The sequence below is a fragment of the Tachyglossus aculeatus genome, chromosome 20 (genome assembly GCF_015852505.1).
Source record: "Tachyglossus aculeatus isolate mTacAcu1 chromosome 20, mTacAcu1.pri, whole genome shotgun sequence".
Lineage (NCBI taxonomy): Eukaryota > Metazoa > Chordata > Mammalia > Monotremata > Tachyglossidae > Tachyglossus > Tachyglossus aculeatus.
Window position 1 is genome coordinate 21,611,927 of NC_052085.1, and position 20,128 is coordinate 21,632,054.

Here is a 20,128-nt window from a genome sequence, read left to right on the forward strand (position 1 = left end):
TAATTTCTCTGTGCCTGTTACTTCATCTGTAAAATGGGGATGAAGACTGTGAGCCCAATATGGGACAGGAACTGTGTCCAACCTGATTACCTTATATCTACCCCAACTCTTAGAATAGTGCTGAGCATATTAGTAAACACTCAACAAATACCATTATAATTATTTGAATGATCCCCTCTGCTATATACTGATTTATTTCATATATGCACTTTTGAAAATATTTGGGCCTTAGTGTCCAAAAAGTTTCCCTTGTAGTTTCCTTGTTTTATACTCCTTTCTTTTCCATCAATCTTTTTCAGCATCTGATTTGGTTGAGTAGAATGGAATGGGAATTCTGCCCAAAATGCAATCAATAGAAAGTCGGCTTTGTGTATGCACTGCATATTTCTGTTAATTATCTTTTCTGATAGGAAAATGTACAATTTAAAGAGAGATTTTGTCTAACCCGCAAAACATCTGTCTTGAAATATATATTAAAAGGCAAATCACATATCCCAGAATACATAGATACTGATAGTTGTTAGTGGGGAAGCATTTTCTTGAGTAAATCTGAATAATGGATTTCAGAAATTGTGATCAACATTTCTGTCTGTTGTTCTTAGGTAGGTTGAAATTTTCCTCCATTTCTCAGTGTACTCTGAAGCATATAAATGCAGCTCTTGAGTGCTGTGAGAGAATGAATTAGCTAGGCATGCTTTAGTAAAAGGGGCAAGGGGGAGAATTTCAGAGTAGAATATGAAAATAGAACCCATTAATTATTTTCAAGTTTTGAAAAATGCCAAAAGGAGGATGGGACTTTAAGAAGCTAGACTACATTACTTGAAAGGCTTTTCTTAGGAAAAATAGATTCCCACTGTCTGTTCAAAAGAGTCAATGTAAATTAGCTACCGCTACATATTGATTTTGACGGGGGGGGGCGGGGGGTTTGTGAGTGTGTGTGGAAGCTCACATGTAGGTATTAGCAATAATGGGCACCACCATACACATACTGCAAAATGAGCAGCTAAGAACCGTTCTGCCTTTGGCCTATTGTTAGATTGAGCGGTCAAGGTAGAAGCAGTGTGCTTTATAACCCTTCCAAAGCACTCAGGGAAGGAAAATCACAGGGACGGAAAAGGTGATGCAAACGGCAAAATCCATAATGCAAAGAGGGTGGGTAGCCACCTTCATTTGATGCTACCGATTCCTGTCTACTTGTTTTGTTTTGTTGTCTGTCTCCCCCTCCTAGACTGTGAGCCCATTGTTGGGTAGGGACTGTCTCTATCTGTTGCTGAATTGTACTTTCCAAGCGCTTGGTACAGTGCTCTGCACACAGTAAGTGCTCAATAAATACGATTGAATGAATGAATGAATTTCCAGAAACAGTTGGAAATCCTAGGAAGAGAGTGGTTTACAGGCTGATACCGGCTGAGTTCAGACACCCTGGGAGAAAGTTAGAGTTTCACCTCAGGGAGAGTTTGGAGAAGCACTTCACTTTTAGCTTCCTGTTCCTTGCCTACTGGCCTTCTTCCCTGAGTCACAGCCAAATGCGTGTAGTAATATATTTATATCTACTTAAGTTATACTTGAGTTCAAAAAAAAGGAAGCTAGGCTGAGCTAGTTTGGTGTTACTGTAGACAAAACTCTTTTCTAGACACTTCTCCTGGGTCTTCTACCTAGGTGACTATGGTTAAATCACCTAAACTCTATGAATCTCACTTATTCATAAAAAGGGATAAAAGAATGCCTTTTTCTATCTCACAGGAATGGTGCAAGGGTATAATATACAAGCATTTTTTAAAAATAAAAGCCCTGTATTAGCATATGGTATTATTTTTAATCTTTTAGATTGGCTAAGCAACATAGAAAATGGTTTATCCATGTCAACCACTTCCTGTTCACTTCCGTTACCTGCGTTTTACTTCCTGGAAGCATCATAATGGGGGTTGGTGTGGTTAAGAACCATATGGGGAAGGATTTGAGAAGGTAGCAGAGACTCAAAGAATTCTACTTTACTACTTGTCAGTAGCTCTGTAAAAGGTTTAGGGAGGGAGGAAATAATAACTGTTGCCTTAAATAAGACTTTTGTATTATCTGTGAATTTCAATTTTGAATGCTCTACCTGTCCCCTGTTACCATGAAGTGAAAGTAGCCTGCAGTTTGATGACATTTATGATTTCGCAGCAGCATTCCCTGGACCAGGAAATTGGACACTTGGGATGATGGATTGTTTAATAACAGATCCGCAATGGACCTGCCCAAGCAGAACATAGTAGAGACATGGATTCCTCAAGTATGCCAAACCATACATGTTCCTAGCCACCTATAAACCCTTGTGAAAACCTCGAGGTGTTGCCTGATTAATGGTATTTGTTAAGTGCTTACCGTGTCCAGCACCGTTCTAAGCATTGGGGTAGGAACAAGCTAATCAGGTTGGACACGATCCCTGTCTCAGATGAAGTTCCCACTCTTAATCCCCATTTTACAGATGAGGTAACTGAAGCCCAGAGAAGTGAAATGACTTGCCCAAGGTCACACAGCAGACAAGCGGTGTAGATGGGATTTGAACCCAGGTACTTGTGATTCCCAAGCCCATGCTGTATCCACTAGACCCTGGTACTTCCCCATTCACACCATCTCCTAGGCTCCCTCCACACTCATTCATTCATTCAATCATATTTATTGAGCGCTTATGGTGTGCAGAGCACTGTACTAAGCACTTGGGAAGTACAAGTCGGCAACATGTAGAGATTGTCCCTACCCAACAACGGGCTAACAGGCTAGAAATAATGATGGCATTTTGTTAAGCACTTACTATGTGTGAAGCACTGTTCTAAGCGCTGGGGGGCATACAAGGTGATCAGGTTGTCCCATGTGGGGCTCACAGGCTTAATTCCCATTTTGCAGATGAGGGAACTGAGGCTCAGGGAAGTTAAGTGACTTGCCCAAAGTCACAGCTGACAAGTGGAGGAGCCAGGATTAGAATCCATGACCTCAGACTCCCAAGCCCGTGCTCTTTTCACTGAACCAGGTTCTGTGCTCTGCACACAGTAGTCTTTCAATAAATACTATCAGTGTTGATGATGGAGTTTAATTTCCACCAACAGGGTACTGGGATATTGCATGTCCCCTAATAGAAGTCAGAGCATGACACAACCTTTAGGGGGGCATACTGAACAGTTACACGAATAATTGTTTTGAATTCTTAGCTAATATAAGGCCCAGGAAAATGTTCAAATGACACTGACATAGTGTCTTCACGCTTAGTTCTTACTAATGTTAAGTATTCTCAAAGTTAATATAACAGGTGATCATTTTTTAAATTCAATTTTAACTTGACAGCATCTATGCCCCCAAACGATCTGTCCCTATTTCTGATTCATGCCTATGCAATTTTCAGTCACTGTGCAGCCTCTTCTCACATTATTTGTCCATTCTCTGGTATTTTGATTACATGTAAATTGGCTTCATAATTACCTTAGTTAAATACTGAGAGTACAGACCTTACTGTTTTACTATGTTTACCCAAGTTATCAACTGTCAGGCAATGGTAAATAGAGAAAGTATAGCATAGGATAGGGTTTTATTTTATCATAATATTCTATAAGACGCAGTGAGGCTCAGTGGAAAGAGCATGGGCTTTGGAGTCAGAGGTCATGGGTTCAAGTGCCGGCTCCGCCAACTGCCAGCTGTGTGACTTTGGGCAAGTCACTTCATTTCTCTGTGCCTCGGTTACCTCATCTATGAAATGGAGATTAAGACTGTGAGCCCCCAGTGGGACAACCTGATCACCTTGTAACCTCCCCAGCGCTTAGAACAGTACTTTTCACATAGTAAGCGCTTAATACATGCTATCATTATTATTATTATAAGAAGCCAAATGGCTATCCAGAAACACATGTCTTTTGAGTTGCAAAATTTTATTTACTGGAACTTTTTCTCTGCTAAATGTGAAAGAGTAAAATATTGTAACTCAGTTCATGCAGTTGCTCAAATGATTTCTAGCAGTATCTTTTACTATTTAGGCAATCAAGGGCAAAAGCTCTGAAGCCTGTCAGAATAATTAAGGTTCCAGAGAACTCTGTGATGAACAGAAGATGAAAGCATAATGAGCATTCAGAGCTTTCATTATTCAATGAAGAAGCAGGAATCCGTCACTTCCAATCCTAATATGGGGAAAGAACCCATTGTGCTCCATATTTTATGAACCTTACATTTCTTTAGGGGCAAAACTATCCCTATTTTCCTTCCAACGCTAAGATGTTTCTATCAAAGGACATGATTTGTAGTTAGAAGGCCATTTGAGAGTTTAGGCTTAAGTCGGTGGATTTGAGATGCATTCTCACTATTTTAGAAGCTGCCTCCTTCTCTTTTATCTCCCTCCTGCCATCATGACTCCTATTGTACCATGCTCAAGCCTGAAATATGGGCAGTCAAGTCCTACTCAAACTTTATGGTGTTGTCAGGGCCACAGCTGTGCTTTTGTGACTGTTGGACTGAGACCCGAAGAACCTAGAACCTTGCTTCTCTAGTTACAATATCCTACTGCTCTTGCAGCCTTTATCGTCATTCTTGTATCTCTCTCTCTTTCTCTTTTTTTTTTTTTGGCTTTCATCTTTCTTGGATGTCTGTTACCAATCCCCTTCCACTACTTCCTCTTATATTGTAAGTCCTTTGAGGTCTGTGTCTATAGCTTAGAGACTGTGTCTATAGCTCATCCATGTATTTTCGTCCCAATGCGTAGAGCAGTGGTTTGCACACAATAAATACTAGTAATTCTGCTGCTACAAGGTACCTTTCCATTTGGTGCCATCAAACTCTATCCCCACCTCATCCAGGTAATACCTACCTGCACAGTAAAGAGATGGCACATGCCCATACTTCAATGCCCTGGATTTTTTTTTCAGGCCAGGAGATGTAGACATATAAGAAGAGTATAAAAGAAGCTGTGAGGAATTAGGGTTTCAAAGTGATTTGGTTGGGGGTTTTTTTGTTTGTTTTGTGGGGAGGTGTAAGCCTGTAGGGATTGGAGCACCTAATTAATTACTTTAATTATGGTACTTGTTGAGTGCTTACTATGTGCCAATCACTGTTCTAAGTGCTGGGGTAGATTCAAGTTAGGTTGGGGACAGTCCCTATCCCACATATGACTCGCAGCTCTTAATCCCCATTTTAAAGATGAGGTAACTGAGTCCCAGAGAGTGAAGTGAGTTGCCTGAGGTCACACAGCAGACATGTGGCAGAGCTGGGATTAGAACCCATGACCTTATGACCCCAGGCCCATGCTCTATCCTTGGGATATACTGGGAACTGTGAGCCCAGTTGGGACTTAAAACTGTGAGCCCCATGCGGGACAGGGACTGTGTCTGACCTAATTAATTTGTACCCAACCCAGCACTGACAGCAGTGTTTGACCCAAAGTAAGCGCTTAACAAATACCATTAAAAAAAAAGTCAGTCTCAGTAGACCTGTTCGAAGTTTTCCCTATCCCTGACAGACCTGGGCAAAAATGGGGGCCCTGTTAGAGATTCCCAATTGGAACATAAAAGCTTCTCTGGCAGGCATATAAATACATATGGTATTTGTTAAGCATTTACTATGTACCAGACACTGTACAAACTAATCAGGTAGGACATGATCCAGATCCAACCCGGGGCTCACAGCCTTAATCCCCATTTTACAGATGAGGTAACTAAGGCTCAGAGAAGTTAAATGACTTGCCCAAGGTCACACAGCAGGTGAGTGGCAGAGCAAGGATTAGAACCCTGGTCCCTCTTGCGAACTCCCTAGGTGCGACTCTGCAAGGCCCTTCACGTCCCTGGGAAGAGAGATGGGAGACAGGGAAAGGGAAAGGGAAGAGAGGACTCGAGGTTTAACATTTTTATATCTCCATAACCCCATCCCCCTGGACCAGTTCCTACTCCTGGTACCTGTAGCATTCGAATTTCCAAGACAAATACAAAACATGTGAACAGAAGTGTGTAACACTCTGAGCTTGCAAAACTGACAGCCAGAGCATCTGTTTGGTAACTTCGTGCCTAAGAAACTCTGCTTTGGACTCCAAACAGCATGGTCTAATGGATAGAGCAAGGACAGTGCTCTGCACACAGTAAGCACTCAATAAATACGATTGATGATGACCTGGGAGACAGAAACTCAGGTGTTCTAATCCTGGCTCCTTTGAGGGAAAGAATCAGTGCTACTTACTCTGTTGTATTCTTACTCTCCCATTTGCTTAAGGCAGTGCTCTGCACACAGTAAAGGATTAATAAATATCACTGATTGATCGCTTAAGGTCATCAGGAGCAGCCCCATTATGGTGACTGATCTGACAAGTTCAAATTCTGGACAAGTTCAAAGGCGTTTTTGTCAGAAGGAATTGAAACAAGAATAAAAATGAGAAGCACCACTTAAAAACAACTGATAGCAGGTGTGCAAATGATGTTACAGTTAAATGTGGGAGATGAATAGCATGAATACATAATTGACAAGTTTGTAATTCAGACCTTAATGCATTTTCTGTTCTATAGTATTCATGGGCGTATGATCTGTGAAAAATTTGGTTAGAAATATCAAAATCTTCCTGAAAATGTTACAGTGAAAATGGCTGCGCTTTCTTTCATAATTCAAAGTCTCCATGTGCATTGCTGTATTCTTGAAATACTTAGAAATATTCTTATAGCTATCCAGTCAATCAGTGGTAGCTATCTCTCTAGCTACCAATGATTTAGTTGTATTCTTGAAAACCCCTACATTAACAAAAGATCGCATTGAACCGATCACTCTTTCACTGGTTAGCAAGGAGCTAGGGAGAACTGAGGTTGAAATGATACACGGAGTGGATGGTCAGCCACAGGGCCTCTACCTACAAGCGGGCTGGGTTATTGTGTATGCAGATACTTGCCCCTTATCACAAAATTTCCTTGAATGGAAACAGGATGATACTTTTGTGTGTGTATGTGCATAGACATGTGCCCCTCACTTCGGAATTCCCTTGGGATAGAAGAAGGATGATACTTTCATATGTATGTATGTGTGTTGTGGAGGTTGGGGGGAGGGGACATCCCTCACTTCAGAAATTCCTTGAGAGGGAAGCAGGATGATACTGTCCCTTCTGGGAATGAAAAGGCCTATAAATAATCGGAATAGAAAATTGAAATACAGAAGCTTCTTTGACAGGCACACCAATACATAGCGCCAGGAAAATGCTAACATTATCTGTTCGATTTGCTTCGATGGCCCTTTCTAACTCTCTAGAGAAGAGGCACTTTTTTGAACTTCCCGTGCATTTCAGGAGGAATGGTGAAATCTCACCTTTGTTACTAGCCTTAAGGGAAAGTTGAAGTGATTTGTAGTTCCTGAACTAATGCTTCAGAGATTATGACTTCAGTTCAAAGCAAAGAATAAAACATTCTATTTCTAACTGCATTATTTCATACCAAAAGAGAGCAGCTTCTCTTTTGCCTTCAGTGACAATAAAATAAGATCACTCATTTTCCTGACTATAACCAAACTTCAAAGTCTCGATTTCCAGTGCAGACTCAATCAGCCAATTGTATTTATTGAGCGCTGTGTGAAAAACATCATTTAAGTGCTTGGGAGAGTACAATAAAACAGAGGTGGTAGACACGTTCCCTCCCCACCAGGAGAATAAAGTGATTCATATAATGTTTCTTCCAAACATATTGCAGCAAACCAAACTTAGCAGATTTTTACCTGGAATATTGTCACATGAGACCACTTATTCTTCCTGGTAAGTATCCAGACAGTTATATATAGCTGTCATTTACATTTGAAGTAGACACTCTAAGAGGTGATAGTTTTCATCTGCACGGGCAGATGTGGCTGATAAAATGAATGAATGGCCTGCAATTCCCTCCATATGGTTAACGTGTGGAGATGCTCCTCTACTGTACTGGTGTTTGCAACACTCATAGTGGTGCTAAACATTATTTTTATTTAATAATTGTGGTATTTGTTAAGCGCTGACTATGCGCCAGGCACTGTTCTAAGCCCCGGGATAGATTCAAGATAACAAAGTTGGACACAGTCCCTGTTCCACGTGGGGCTCACAGTCTTAATCCCCATTTTACAGATGAGGGACCTGAGGCCCTGAGAAGTGAAGTGACTTGCCTAAGGTCATACGGCAGACAGGTGGTGGAGCCGGGTTTAGAACCCATGTCCCATTACTTCCAGGCTCCTTCTGTTTCCATTAGGCCATGCTGCTTCATTGATTTCAGGAGCTTCTCAGTGGCTTTTCTCCAAGACTGCCACACCATGTCTAGAAGTTGCATCACGGCAACATGACCTGTCTTCCAGCTCATTTCCCAGCCATTCACTGCTTAGTCACATTGCTGGCATTTAGCTTTTGTGTTTTTGAGCTGTTTGCTCTGCCTTCCCTTTGTAGAACTCCATCAATCACTTGTTTTTATTTTTCTTTTTTTATGCTATTTGTTAAGCGCCTACTATATGCCAGCCAGTGTACTAAGCGCTGGGGTAGAGAGAAGCTAACCTCTTTGGACCCAGTCCCTGTCCCACATGAGGCTCACAGTCGTAACCCCCATTTTACAGATGAGGTACTTGAGACACAGAGAAGTTAAGTGACTTGCCCAGAGTCACACAGCAGACAAATGGCAGAGCTGGGTTTAGAACCCAGGTTCTTCTGATTCCCAGGCCTGTGCTCTCTCTATCTACTTGACTATGCTGCTCCTCTTGAGCACTTACTGTGTACAGAACACTGTACTAACACTTGGGAGAGTACAACATAACAAAGCAGATAGACACATTCCGGCCCACAACAAGCTTACAGTCTAGGGGAGACAGCCATTAATATAAATGAATTATGGATAGATACGTAAATCCTCTGGAGCTATGTCCCCCATTTCTGCTCATCACTGGGCTGTGGCTTTGACATCCTGTTTTTATGCAGTCCGTTCACATGCCCCACCAAATGAAGAGTAATGATAATGAGAATGATAGTAATATCTTGAATTTGTAGGAGTTTTTTTGTTTGACCTAAGTGCTTTGTAAATGACTTATTTCATTTTGCCCTCAAAATCTCCCTGTGAGATAGAGAAATGCAGGTACTTATATCTTGATGTTATAGATGAGAAAACAAATATAAATCAAAAAGAGTACTACTATATTAGTGGTCTGGAATCAATCAATCAGTGGTATTTATTAAACACTTGCAGAGCATTGTACTGTTTGGAAGAGTCCCATATAACAGAGTTGGTAGACGTGTTCTCCACAAATTTACAGTCCAGAGATTTATTCCATGTCCTCATTGTTTGTGATCTTGTTTTGCTCCTTTATGTTAAATAATAATAGTACAATTGTGGCATGTTTTTTAAGTGCTTAGAGTGTGTCATATTCACTATTCTATTTATTTTGTTAATGATGTGCATAAAGCTATAATTGTTTGTTCCGACAATTTTGAACCTGTCTACATGTTTTGTTTTGTTGTCTGTCTCCCCCTTCTATACTGTGAGCCTGTCGTTGGGTAGGGGCCATCCCTATACAAGTGCTGGAGTAGAATCCATGATTATCAGGCCAGACACAGTGCATCTACCCCATAGGCCTCATAGTCTGAGAGGAAGAATAGGTCTCCAATTCCCATTTTACAGATGAGGAAACTAAGCCACAGATAAGTTAAATGACTTGCCTGAGGTCACACAACTGGTTAGGGGTCAGAGCTGGGATTGAAAACATTGCACAATGGTGACTTCGTTGAAACTGGTCCAGAGCTGGCCCGTAAATGCTACCTCTACAATAGGTCTAAGTTTCGTCAGTATTTCAATCGCCCTTGCTGCCTTTGGTTTGGTCTGGAGTCCACGTATGGCTTCCTGTCTCTCCAAGAACCCGCTATCCTTATTGTGAGACAGGGACTGTGTCCGACCTGATTAGCTCGTTTCTACACCCGCCCCCTTAGAAGAGTGCGTGGCACAAAGTAAGCGCTTAACAAATGCCATAAAAAATGCACAAAAAAGAGCTTAAAGTCTTGAGTCTACAGTCTAATGAACACTCTAGATCGAGTAGCTAGGGTCAATCAATTAATGGTATTTATTGTGCACAGAACACTGTACTAAGCACATGGAAAAGTACAATGCAATAGAGTTGGTAGGCAGAATCACTGCTCACAAGGAGCTCAGAGACTTCAGGGGAAGCCTTTAAGTGCTTAAAAAGTTCTTAAAGATTATTTTGAGTCACTCTAACATCACCCTATTCCCAGATCCTCCCCAGAATTGCTCTGCCTTGAGCAGAGCAGCGTGTAACCTATAGGCTGAGCTGTTACCACACATAGATATTCTGTCTTCGTACATCCCCGTTTACAAATCCCAAATTTGGCAGCTTGTCTCAAAGTCAAACCCTTCTGCTGAATCTCCATTCTCCTCTAGATGGACTGGGTGGCCTAGTGGAAAGATCACAGCCCTGGGAGTAGGGAGATCTGGATTTTAAGTTCTACCTCTGACCTGCTACCTTAGGGCAAGTCACTTACCTCTTTGTGCCCCAGTTTGCTCATCTGTAAAATGGGAATGAGATAATTGATCTGCCCCACAGCACTTATATACACTTCTGTAATATAGTTATGTATTTATTCATATTAATGTCCATCTGCCACTGGACTATGAGCTTGCTGTGGGCAGGGGATTACGTCTGTTTCGTATTTTACTGTACTCTCCCAAGGGCTTCATGCAGTGCTTCGTACACAGCAAGTGCTCAATAAATACAAACGAATGAACTCTTAGATTGTGAATCCCATGTGGGACAGGGACTGTTCTGTCTGATAGCGTACCTCAGCATTTAGTGCAGTTTTTTGACCTATAATCAGCACTTGTTACTAGTATTATCACTGAATGACATAATTGTGATTTACACAATATCCGTAACTTGGGGGGTGACTAATGGTGATGGTATTGGTTAAGCGCTTCCTAAGTGCCGAGCGTTGTACTAAGCACTGCAGTAGATACCAGATAAATAGCTGCCTCTTGGGCCTCGCAGTCTAAGAGGGAGCACAGGTATTGAATCCCCATTTTTCAGATGAGGGAACTGAGGCATAGAGAAGTTAAGTGAGTCACCCAAGGTCTCATAGCAGATAAGCGACAGAGTAGGAATTAGAACCCAGGTCTTTCTGACTCCCAGGACTGTGCTCTGTCCACTAGGCAACATTGCTAACTGTTGAGAATGTCAGATATGGGCTGGGAACATGTCTGCTAATTCTCCCAGGCACTTAGTACAGTGCTCTGTGCATAGTAAGCTCTCAATAAATACCATTGATTATTAGATTAATAGTAGTAGTAGTAGTGGTATTTATTGACTTCCCATTTGGTACAGAACAGTGTTCAAATCCTAAGCAGTAAGTACAGAATTAAGAAGTGATGTATTACTTGCCCACAAAGAGCTTCCACTCTAATGGAGGAGGAAAACATGTAAATATTTTCAGTAGTCAAAATACATAATATGTCTGCTAAATAACTACTTCATGATGTTGAAGTAGTAACCTCAGATTAAAAGTACAAGAGAGGAAATCTAAGTTTTGGGCCTTGTCCCTTACAACCCTGCGAACATTGGTTTGCTTGATACTATCGGAAGATGAAGAAAAAGAAAGTATTGTTAAGGTCTTTTGACCTCTGTGGACAAAAGTCTATATCAGTAATGCAATTAGTTAAAAAAAATCCATCATAACATATTACAGGTTGGGGTGGCTAACAAATTCTGAGTTGTCTTCTGTTCATTAGTTCAGGTTTATTCAAACGGATTGACACACTCATGTGAAACACATGTTCATGTGTTGCACTGGTTGTGTGTTTAGACAGGCCTTAGTTTTCATACAGCAAAGACCTTAATGGACAAAGAGAGAGATTTGCCCTTTCTACACGCAGTTAATGGTTGAAGAACCACGAACCCCCATGAAGAAACTCGTTCTGGTTCTCATCTACTGTTCAATTCGTGATTTTTCAGACTTGTCATGCTATTAGAGAAGTAGAGTGGCTTAGTGGAAAGAACACGGGCTTGGGAGTCGGAGATCATGGGTTCTAATTCCAGATCTGCCACTTGACAGCTGTGTGACTTTGGGCAAGTTACTTCACTTCTCTGTGCCTCAGTTGCCTCATCTGTAAAATGGGGATTAAGAGTGTGAGCCCCATATTGAACAACCTGATTACCTTGTATCCCCCTAGCGCTTAGAACAGTGCTTGGCACATAGTAAGCGCTTAACAAATGCCATTGTTATTATTATTATTTTCATGGATCATGAGCAATAAACTGGAAAAATGAGGAACAGGAACGAAATCATGTCACTAACAACTTTATAAATACAGAAAATTTAGACCAACCTAAGAAAGTTAACGAAGCCAACAAAATCCCATAAATTCCCTTTTTTGATCACCTACATGACATTTTCCAAAAAACTATATCATTTGAAATCATCTATCAGACATTGCCTATCTAAGATCAAAAAGACTATTTCAGAATTGATTTTTTTTTTGTGGCAATGAATAGAAGTTGCCTTGTTAAATTACTGTTTCTTTTTACTATTCTTTTAATATAGTCATGGTTGCTTATGAAGTAGAAGTAGTACAAGCAGGGCCTCAGCAGAGATTTTCTTCTTTTAGAAAAAAATGTCTACCACAGTCACTCAGTGTCATGGACTTATCCATTCTGTATTAACTTCCACAACATGAGCTAATTGTCTTTATTAATTTGAAGTTTATATTGGAAGTAAATCTCCCAAAAGGCAAACACTTCAAATGTTATACAAAATATTTAAAAAAATCAGTATGTAGGACCAACATTGCTTGTCTATATTGAGAGCTACAGTAATATTAAAAACATTCTTTCAAAGAACACAAGTGAATTCTGTAATGTTACATAAAAACAAGGATTTCATACTCGGCAGGTACTAACTTCTCCAATATCTGGATAGTGTCAGACTGAAAAATGCAGACCTTTTATCACAAGTAATCATTTATATAAAGCATTTATGGAACCGTCTACTTGCTATATTTTCTACTTTACTAAAACGGGTCCAAAATTTGGGGATAGCTGCATTTTTCAAAGATTTTAGTTATATGCTCAATAAAAACAGATTACAAAACATTGTGATAGAACTCAAAACAACCTGCTTTTAAAAAAAACAACAATTTAAGGAAACAAAAAGCAGATCAATATTATTGGATGACCATAAAATCTATTTGCTCAACTGATCTGGCTCCCGGGAACCGTGACTTTTTAAGAAACCTACCAGGATACGTGGCAATCAAGCTCAGACTAATTCAGTATGTTAACAGAATAGCCTAAAATTCCCAGGTACTCTTGGACAGAACACTGAATGGTTGATGATTAAGAAGCAGTGAACTTGATGATATTTTGGTAGAGTAAAAACAAACAAACAAAACTCCATTCACACAACATTCTGGCTTGAGAAAACAAAACAAAAAAAATGTGTATTCCATAAAACTTTAGGCGAATCTCATCCAACGTCCTTAGTACAGGAAATGGATGAAACACTGCAGTTTTATCAGTAACCTCTGCAGTGAAATGGAAATGGAAATAAAGCTAACTGGTCACGTCTTTGATCTTTTTGCTTGACCCCACATGAATATGCATCTTGGTCTAAGAGCTATAAAGCTCTCTACTGACCCATATGTGTGTATTCTAAGTAAATTTTATCAAATGGAAAGTGTCATACTTATTATAATCACACCGCTCGATCTAAAGACACAATATTTTCCCGAGATACGGCATACACTTTATGCTGACCATTGATCTGTAATTAGATTGGAAAAATCACATACAACTCTGTTTTGGATGCCTCTGCCAACCCAGCAAATTCAATCACTCGGATGTTAGTGACCTCAAGCTATCAGACAATTGATTTTCGCAGGATTCTGTTCAGTAGTAGCTTGAGGGACAGACGACATATGCATTCATATGTCACTCAATTTGCCCACACTTCATTAAGAAGCCCCTTTCCTTTATTTACCATATTAAATTACTCTTGCCATTTTGAATTGATGCTTATGAATGAAATCTAGAACATAAGCACCTGTACTTCGTTCTATCCTTAACAAAGCAAAGGGACCTCCTCTCAATCTTGTCTCAAACAGTGTGTAAAGGAACAGCATATTTTCTAAATTTGGCATTTTTTCACTAGAGTGCGGTGTGCCGTGCATGCTGGATTCAGGTGGCCCCCAAATAGCCTAGATTTTCAGGAGGCACTTCAGAAATATTTTATTGGCTTATTAAAACCAGGATTTATGTCACAAAAAGAATATATGCTTTCCAGAGGTAAAGTAGCCCGACCTAGAAGTGAACAAGAGATTTGTGGAAACTGAAAAAGAAACATCTGCGGAAATGAATGGCAGGAGTGATGCGGCAAACTTTAGTGCACGAAAACATTGGAATCCTCAAACCCAAAATGTCCTTTGAAAGGTTGATATTTAAATCATTGTTCAACCCCAGACGTGGGCAAATGGGTATCTCAAACATGCAGCTGTTTTGTTCTAGTCATTATTCCCTGTGACGTTTTGAGATCAAGAAAATTGTGTAGCCAGAATCCAAGAGAACTAACCATCAAATTGCCTGCATTTAAGTAGAAGGGAGTGTGGCTTCAGTATTGACCTTCCGTTATACACCTTGCATATAACGCTAAAGAAGTGAATATGGTCTGCAGAAAGTATTGAGCGTGGGAGATTTGACCAAGAGAGATAGCTGTCTTGGTTCCTGTTTAATTATTAATTGGTTCTCATCTACATTAAAACAATTAAAACTCCTTCCTCCTTTCTTTAATTTATTATTGATTTTACCACTGAGCCCAACTAATAAATTGTTTAATAATGATAATAATAATGGTAGTAAATCAATCATTCCTGCAAATTAAAATATTGGAGTCAGTTGGAAAAAATCAAAGATTTCATAAATTATTTCTGAAAAAGTTCCAGAGACAAGAAATCCTGAAGAGAGAGTTAAGCAAATCTTAGAGGGAATAAAACCATAAACAGTTACCAGAAGTCGTCATGCAACTTTCAAAGGCTAACTGCAAAAGAATTACGTACATAAAATAGAAGTTGGAAAAACTCAAAAGTGTAGAACAAAAAACTCAGAAAGTAATCTTGTTCCAAAGGCATCATTAAATATAAATAATGTGGCAAAATATTCCATTTTTACTCTATTTTAATAATGCCAGGCCGTACACCTAATAGACACAAATGAAAATTACTATGAAGCATACATACCACTACAAAACATTCTCTAATTCAAATTCATCAACATTTATGATATCCAAACATGAATTTTAAAATCTTTTTATAGTATTTATTTCAACATAATACCTATTCAAATGCCTTACATATCAGTTAGTGACTTGAAGTTGAAAATCAGCTGAGTCTTTTGTGACAGCTCTTGGAAATAGACATCTACAAGATGCATCCCACTTTCTTTTTTTACCTTAACCAGGTGCCTCATGCAAAAGTCAAAAGTGAAATTTTTTTTAAAAAATCGCATTTCAAAACTGTTTTAGATTTACGAATATGATATTACGTGCACTGATAGATCTTGTAGATGAAGCACTATGACTCCATTCAGGTCATTTCATTCATTCAGTCATATTTATTGAGCCCTTGCTGTGTGCAGAGCACTGTTCTAAGCCTTTGGGAGAGTACAGTAACAACAATAAACAGTCACATTCCCTGCCTGCAACGAGCCTACAGTCATTTGGTTAGGTCAGCCTCTAAATGTGGAACTCTTCCAGCTGGGGTGGCTTGTGAAATCAAGTAGATCGGATATTAACTTGACTTGGCACCAATGTATGGATGCGTGAAGACATATCCACAGGATATATGCATTACGTGATAGTAGGAGACTTTTACACCTCAGAATAAAGGCGCTGGAGCAGGTCAAGTGACATCACCAGATCAACTGCAGCGCCAACCTATTCAAATAGATTAGGCTCCGCACCACTGCTTCCCTTTCTCCTTTTTTCATCATTAGAAATCCCTAGACGGGATCACCGGTATTATGCAGCTCATCTTCGTTAAAAAGATGGCCTACGGTTCCTGCCAGAGAGTAAGTCGGAGAACCCAGAGAGGCAAGATTCAAAGGGCATTCGGAACCCAAGTCACCCTGTCAAAAATCTAGCTCGCCGGCTTCAGGAACAGCACAAAGCATTCAGATAGACAGTGCGAGTGTAGCAAACTGGCTCTCTGGGGCTAGGACTGAACCCGGTTTTTAACCTGATTTTTCTGTAGCACAAGGCAGCCCTGCATATTACCCATTTCTTTCAGTTTGGCCTTGTTTTTTGTGTTTGTTTTTCTTTAAATGGAAGGTATCAGTACGGCTCTCTTCATTTTCCTCTAATTCACTCACAACTTCCCTAGATCAACTGCAGGTTTACTTACAGGCATTTGTTACAGCGAAGCTGTTGGCTGTCTCAATGTTGTCCACATGAGGAACCAAATTAAAAGGTGCTTCCGAAGCATTGGGGCTGGTGTTATGAAGAAAAATTGCTAATCGAAAAGCAGTATATTCCTGATCTGTGTTCCTGATGAAGAGACCACCTACAAAAACAGTGAGAAAAGCCCACTTACTCTTTCTCCTTTTAAAAGCCTAAACCCACCATGGGCATTACCGAAGCTCCCTCTCCTCACTAAAGAAGAAATGCATGCAATTATTCTTCCAATCCATCCCATTTTGAGCACTCACTCTTTGTCCCTTGAGTTTTTTTTTTAATTTCAAGATCTTTTGATTTCAAATCATGTCCTAATATGTCACGATCACAGTGACCTTTGAGACCATCCAGAGAGAGTGTCCCTCCATCTCTCAGCTAGCTTTGCAAGCATCTTTCTTATGCGAAGTGGCTTGCACATCCACGGGAAAGGGATTTCTGTTAAAAACCGTAATAAAGGGGTGCATGGATCCAGAAGCAGAGACAAAACGGAAGGGAGAATTGAACTTTTGGAATTCTGCAGCTCATAGACTCAGCCTAATTAGCTACCTCTTGTAGAGACCACAAGAAATGATGCAGTGCTGGAGCTGAGCTTAGCTGGAAGAAATTCAATAGCTGCGTCCCATTAAAAGCCAGGGAAGGAGAAAAGCAAGAGGGAAACATGAATCGGAGAGGGGCTGTAGGCACGGAGAAAGAAGGTAGGAGGGATATTGGGAAAAGCCCCAGAGCAAAATGAAAAAGGAAGGGGGGAAATGGATCTAACTTTGGAACCAGTTAAATCTATGGACCCAAACAGAGAAGGATAATAGACAAGCCTCTCCTCCACATCATTGATCATTCCCAGGTTGGGAAGCTCACTACTGCAGCGCCCAAAACAGGAAAGAGAGAATTTCAACAAACTGGACATCCCACCCAGCATCAGGGGTGGAGGGAGGGAAGGGAGGGAGGGGTGAGGACCAAACCCCGATAAAAAAGCAATTCAACCTCAACCGGGGAATTTTCCAACTTATCCCTATCCTGCCGGAGTAAGTCTGCCTGAGTTAAGGGAATGAAGGAAGGGGGAGAATGGGGGGGGGGGGGTAGAGCAAGGGGGAAATGGATCAATAGAGGGGAGAAATGGATCAAGGGGGGAATGGATGGAGAGAAGGGGCAGTGAATGGGGAGAAGGGGGAATGGATGGAAAGAAGGGGAAAATGGGGAGGGGAAATGATGAGGGGGAATGATAGGGAGGGGAGAATAATGGGGAGGAGAGAATAATGGAAAGGGGAGAATGGAGAGGGGAATAATGGGGAGGGGAGAATAATGGATAGAGGGGGTGAAAGGAGAGAAGGGGTGAAAGAAAGGTGGGGATGAATGGAGAGGGTGGCAAAAAAAGGGGGAAGAGGAGGGAAGACAAGCGATGAAAGACCCCCAGGACCCCCGAGTGGCAACCGAGCCCCGGATAAACGGAAATATTGGGCATCTTCCCTGCTTTGGGCGGAGGAGAGGGTTCTCCAACCCCGGGGAGCCAGCCGCAACTCATTCACTCACTTTCCCAATTCAGTTCCACTTGCCCCATGCCCGGCTCGCGGCGATGCTTACCTATTTGAACGCTGCTCGGAAAAGCCCCCATTGCCAGCCCCCAAAATCCAGAAAACAACAAGACAATCTGTCTGCAAATAATCCTCATCTTCTTTTTTCCTCTCTCCGGCGGGTGCTCTCTCTCTCTCTGGCTCTCTCTCTCTCTCTCTCTGTCGGTCCCTCTCTGCTCAGATGCTGCTCAGAGAGGCATCGAGGACGATGGCGCTAAAAACCAAACCAAACCACCAAAAAAAAAAAAAAAAAAATGAAAAGAGCTCACACCCAAGGGAGGGAGAAGAGGTGGGGATGTGCGGATTTGGGGGGGCTTGGGGAGGTTGGATTTTTTTTTCAGCAACCCATCCTGAGAGCCGGGATTTTTCCCGCAGTCTCCATAGCCCTGGGAGAGGCTGCCCGTCCGGCTGCAAATGTTACACATGCAAAAGATGGTGGAGTTGATAGGGGTGGCTGCTGCCCCTGTCTCTGCCCCTGGGAGAGACTAGCGGGAGAGACGAAGGATGCGCTAACCCTCTCTCTCTCTCTCTCTCTCTCTATCCCTCCATCTCTCTCTCTGTCTCTCTCTCTCTCTCCCTCCCTCCCTCCCACCCTTCGTCCCTTTCTCCCTCCCTCCCCCTCTACCTCTCCTTCTGTCTCTCTCACACTGTCTTTCTTTCTCCCTGTTTTTCTCTTTCCCTCTCTCTCGTTCTCTCTCCCTCCCTCTCTCTCTCTCACTCACTGTCCCTCTCTATCTCCCTGTTTTTCTCTTGCCCTCCTTCCCTCTCCTTCTCTCCCTCCCTCCTCCTCTCTCTCTCACTGTCTCTCTCTCTATATATATATCTCCCTGTTTTTCTCTTTCCCTGTCTCTCTCTCCCTCTCTCTGTAATTTATAATCTCCCTCTCTCTCCCCCTCCCTCTCTTTCACTGTCTCTCTATACGTATATAATCTCCCTCTCTCTATATATATACATAATCTTCCTCTATAATCTCCATCTCTCCGTCTCTCTCTCTATAATCTCCCTGTCTCTCTCCCCGTGTCTCTCCCGCCTCTATCTCACTCTCACTGTCTCTTGCTGTCCCTGTCTCTGTGTGTATAATAATAATAATGAAGATGGCATTTAAGTGTTTACTATGTGCAAAGCACTGTCTCTCCCTCTCTCCCCCCTCTATTTCACTGTCTCTCTCGGTGTCCCTGTCTCTCTCTCTCTCTCTCTCCCTTTCCTCTCTTTCTAAAATCTATATATCTCCCCGTCTCTCCCTCTCTCTCCCCATCTCACTCTCTGTCTCTGTGTGTGCGTGTGTATCTCTCCCTCTCTCTCCCCCTCTATCTCACTGCCTCTCTCGGTGTGCCTCTCTCTCTCTCTCCCTTTCCTCTCTCTAAAATCTACATATCTCCCTGTCTCTCTCTCCCCATCTCACTCTCTGTCCCTGTCTCTGTGTGTGTGTGTGCGTGTATCTCTCCCTCTCTCTCCCCCTCTATCTCCCTGTCTCTCTCTCCCCTTCCTCACTCTCTCTAATATATATCCCCCATTTCTACATCTCTCTCCCCGTCTCACTGTCTCTCTCTGTCCCAGTCTCTGTGTGTATCTCTCTCTTCCCCTCTATCTCACTGTCTCTCTCTTCCCCTCTGTCTCACTGCCTCTCTCTCTCTCTGTGTCACTCTCTCTCCTTCACACACACACACACACACACACACACACACACACACACACACACACACACACACACACACACCCCCCACACCCCCGAGGCAGGCCAGCTGCTGCGCACGACGCCCCCTTCCCTAACAATTCTAGTGTCCTCTCCCAAGCGTTTAGTCCAGCGCACCGCGCACAGTACACGCTCAACAAATAAGATGGACTGACTGACTGAATGAGCAAGCCCCTCACCCAAGATCGCTCTCTCTCTCTCTGTCGGTATCTCTTGCAGTCAGTCTCTCTCACACTCAGGCGGTCAGTGTCTCTCTCAGCCTGTCAGTGTCTCTCACAGGCCGATGGTCTATCTCCCTGTCAGTCTCTCTCAGTATGTCAGTGTCTCTGTCACTCTCTGCCCATCAGACTCTCTCACTGTCTGTCAGTCTGCCTGTCAGTCTGTTTGTCAGCCTCTGTCTGCAAGTCTCTGTCAGTCTCTCTGGCTGTCAGCCTGAGTCTG

At 41.9% G+C, this 20,128-nt stretch overlaps 1 protein-coding gene across 8 annotated transcripts in view; it reads right to left on the reverse strand.

The window, feature by feature from the left end:
- Positions 1-18,523, reverse strand: part of GRIA4 (glutamate ionotropic receptor AMPA type subunit 4) — a 254,375-nt gene extending 235,852 nt beyond the window's left edge. For 4 of the 8 annotated variants that reach the window (XM_038762187.1, XM_038762188.1, XM_038762189.1 and 1 more), the window contains exons 1-2: positions 18,005-18,523; positions 16,377-16,535 (exon numbers count right to left, since the gene is read on the reverse strand). In XM_038762187.1, the coding sequence (XP_038618115.1) occupies positions 16,377-16,535; positions 18,005-18,092 (247 nt within the window). In that variant the 5' untranslated portion in view covers positions 18,093-18,523. The remainder of the gene's footprint in view (positions 1-16,376; positions 16,536-18,004) is intronic. The other 4 variants (XM_038762194.1, XM_038762192.1, XM_038762193.1 and 1 more) reach the window with 2 other exon arrangements.
- Between the last annotated feature and the right edge of the window lie 1,605 nt (positions 18,524-20,128).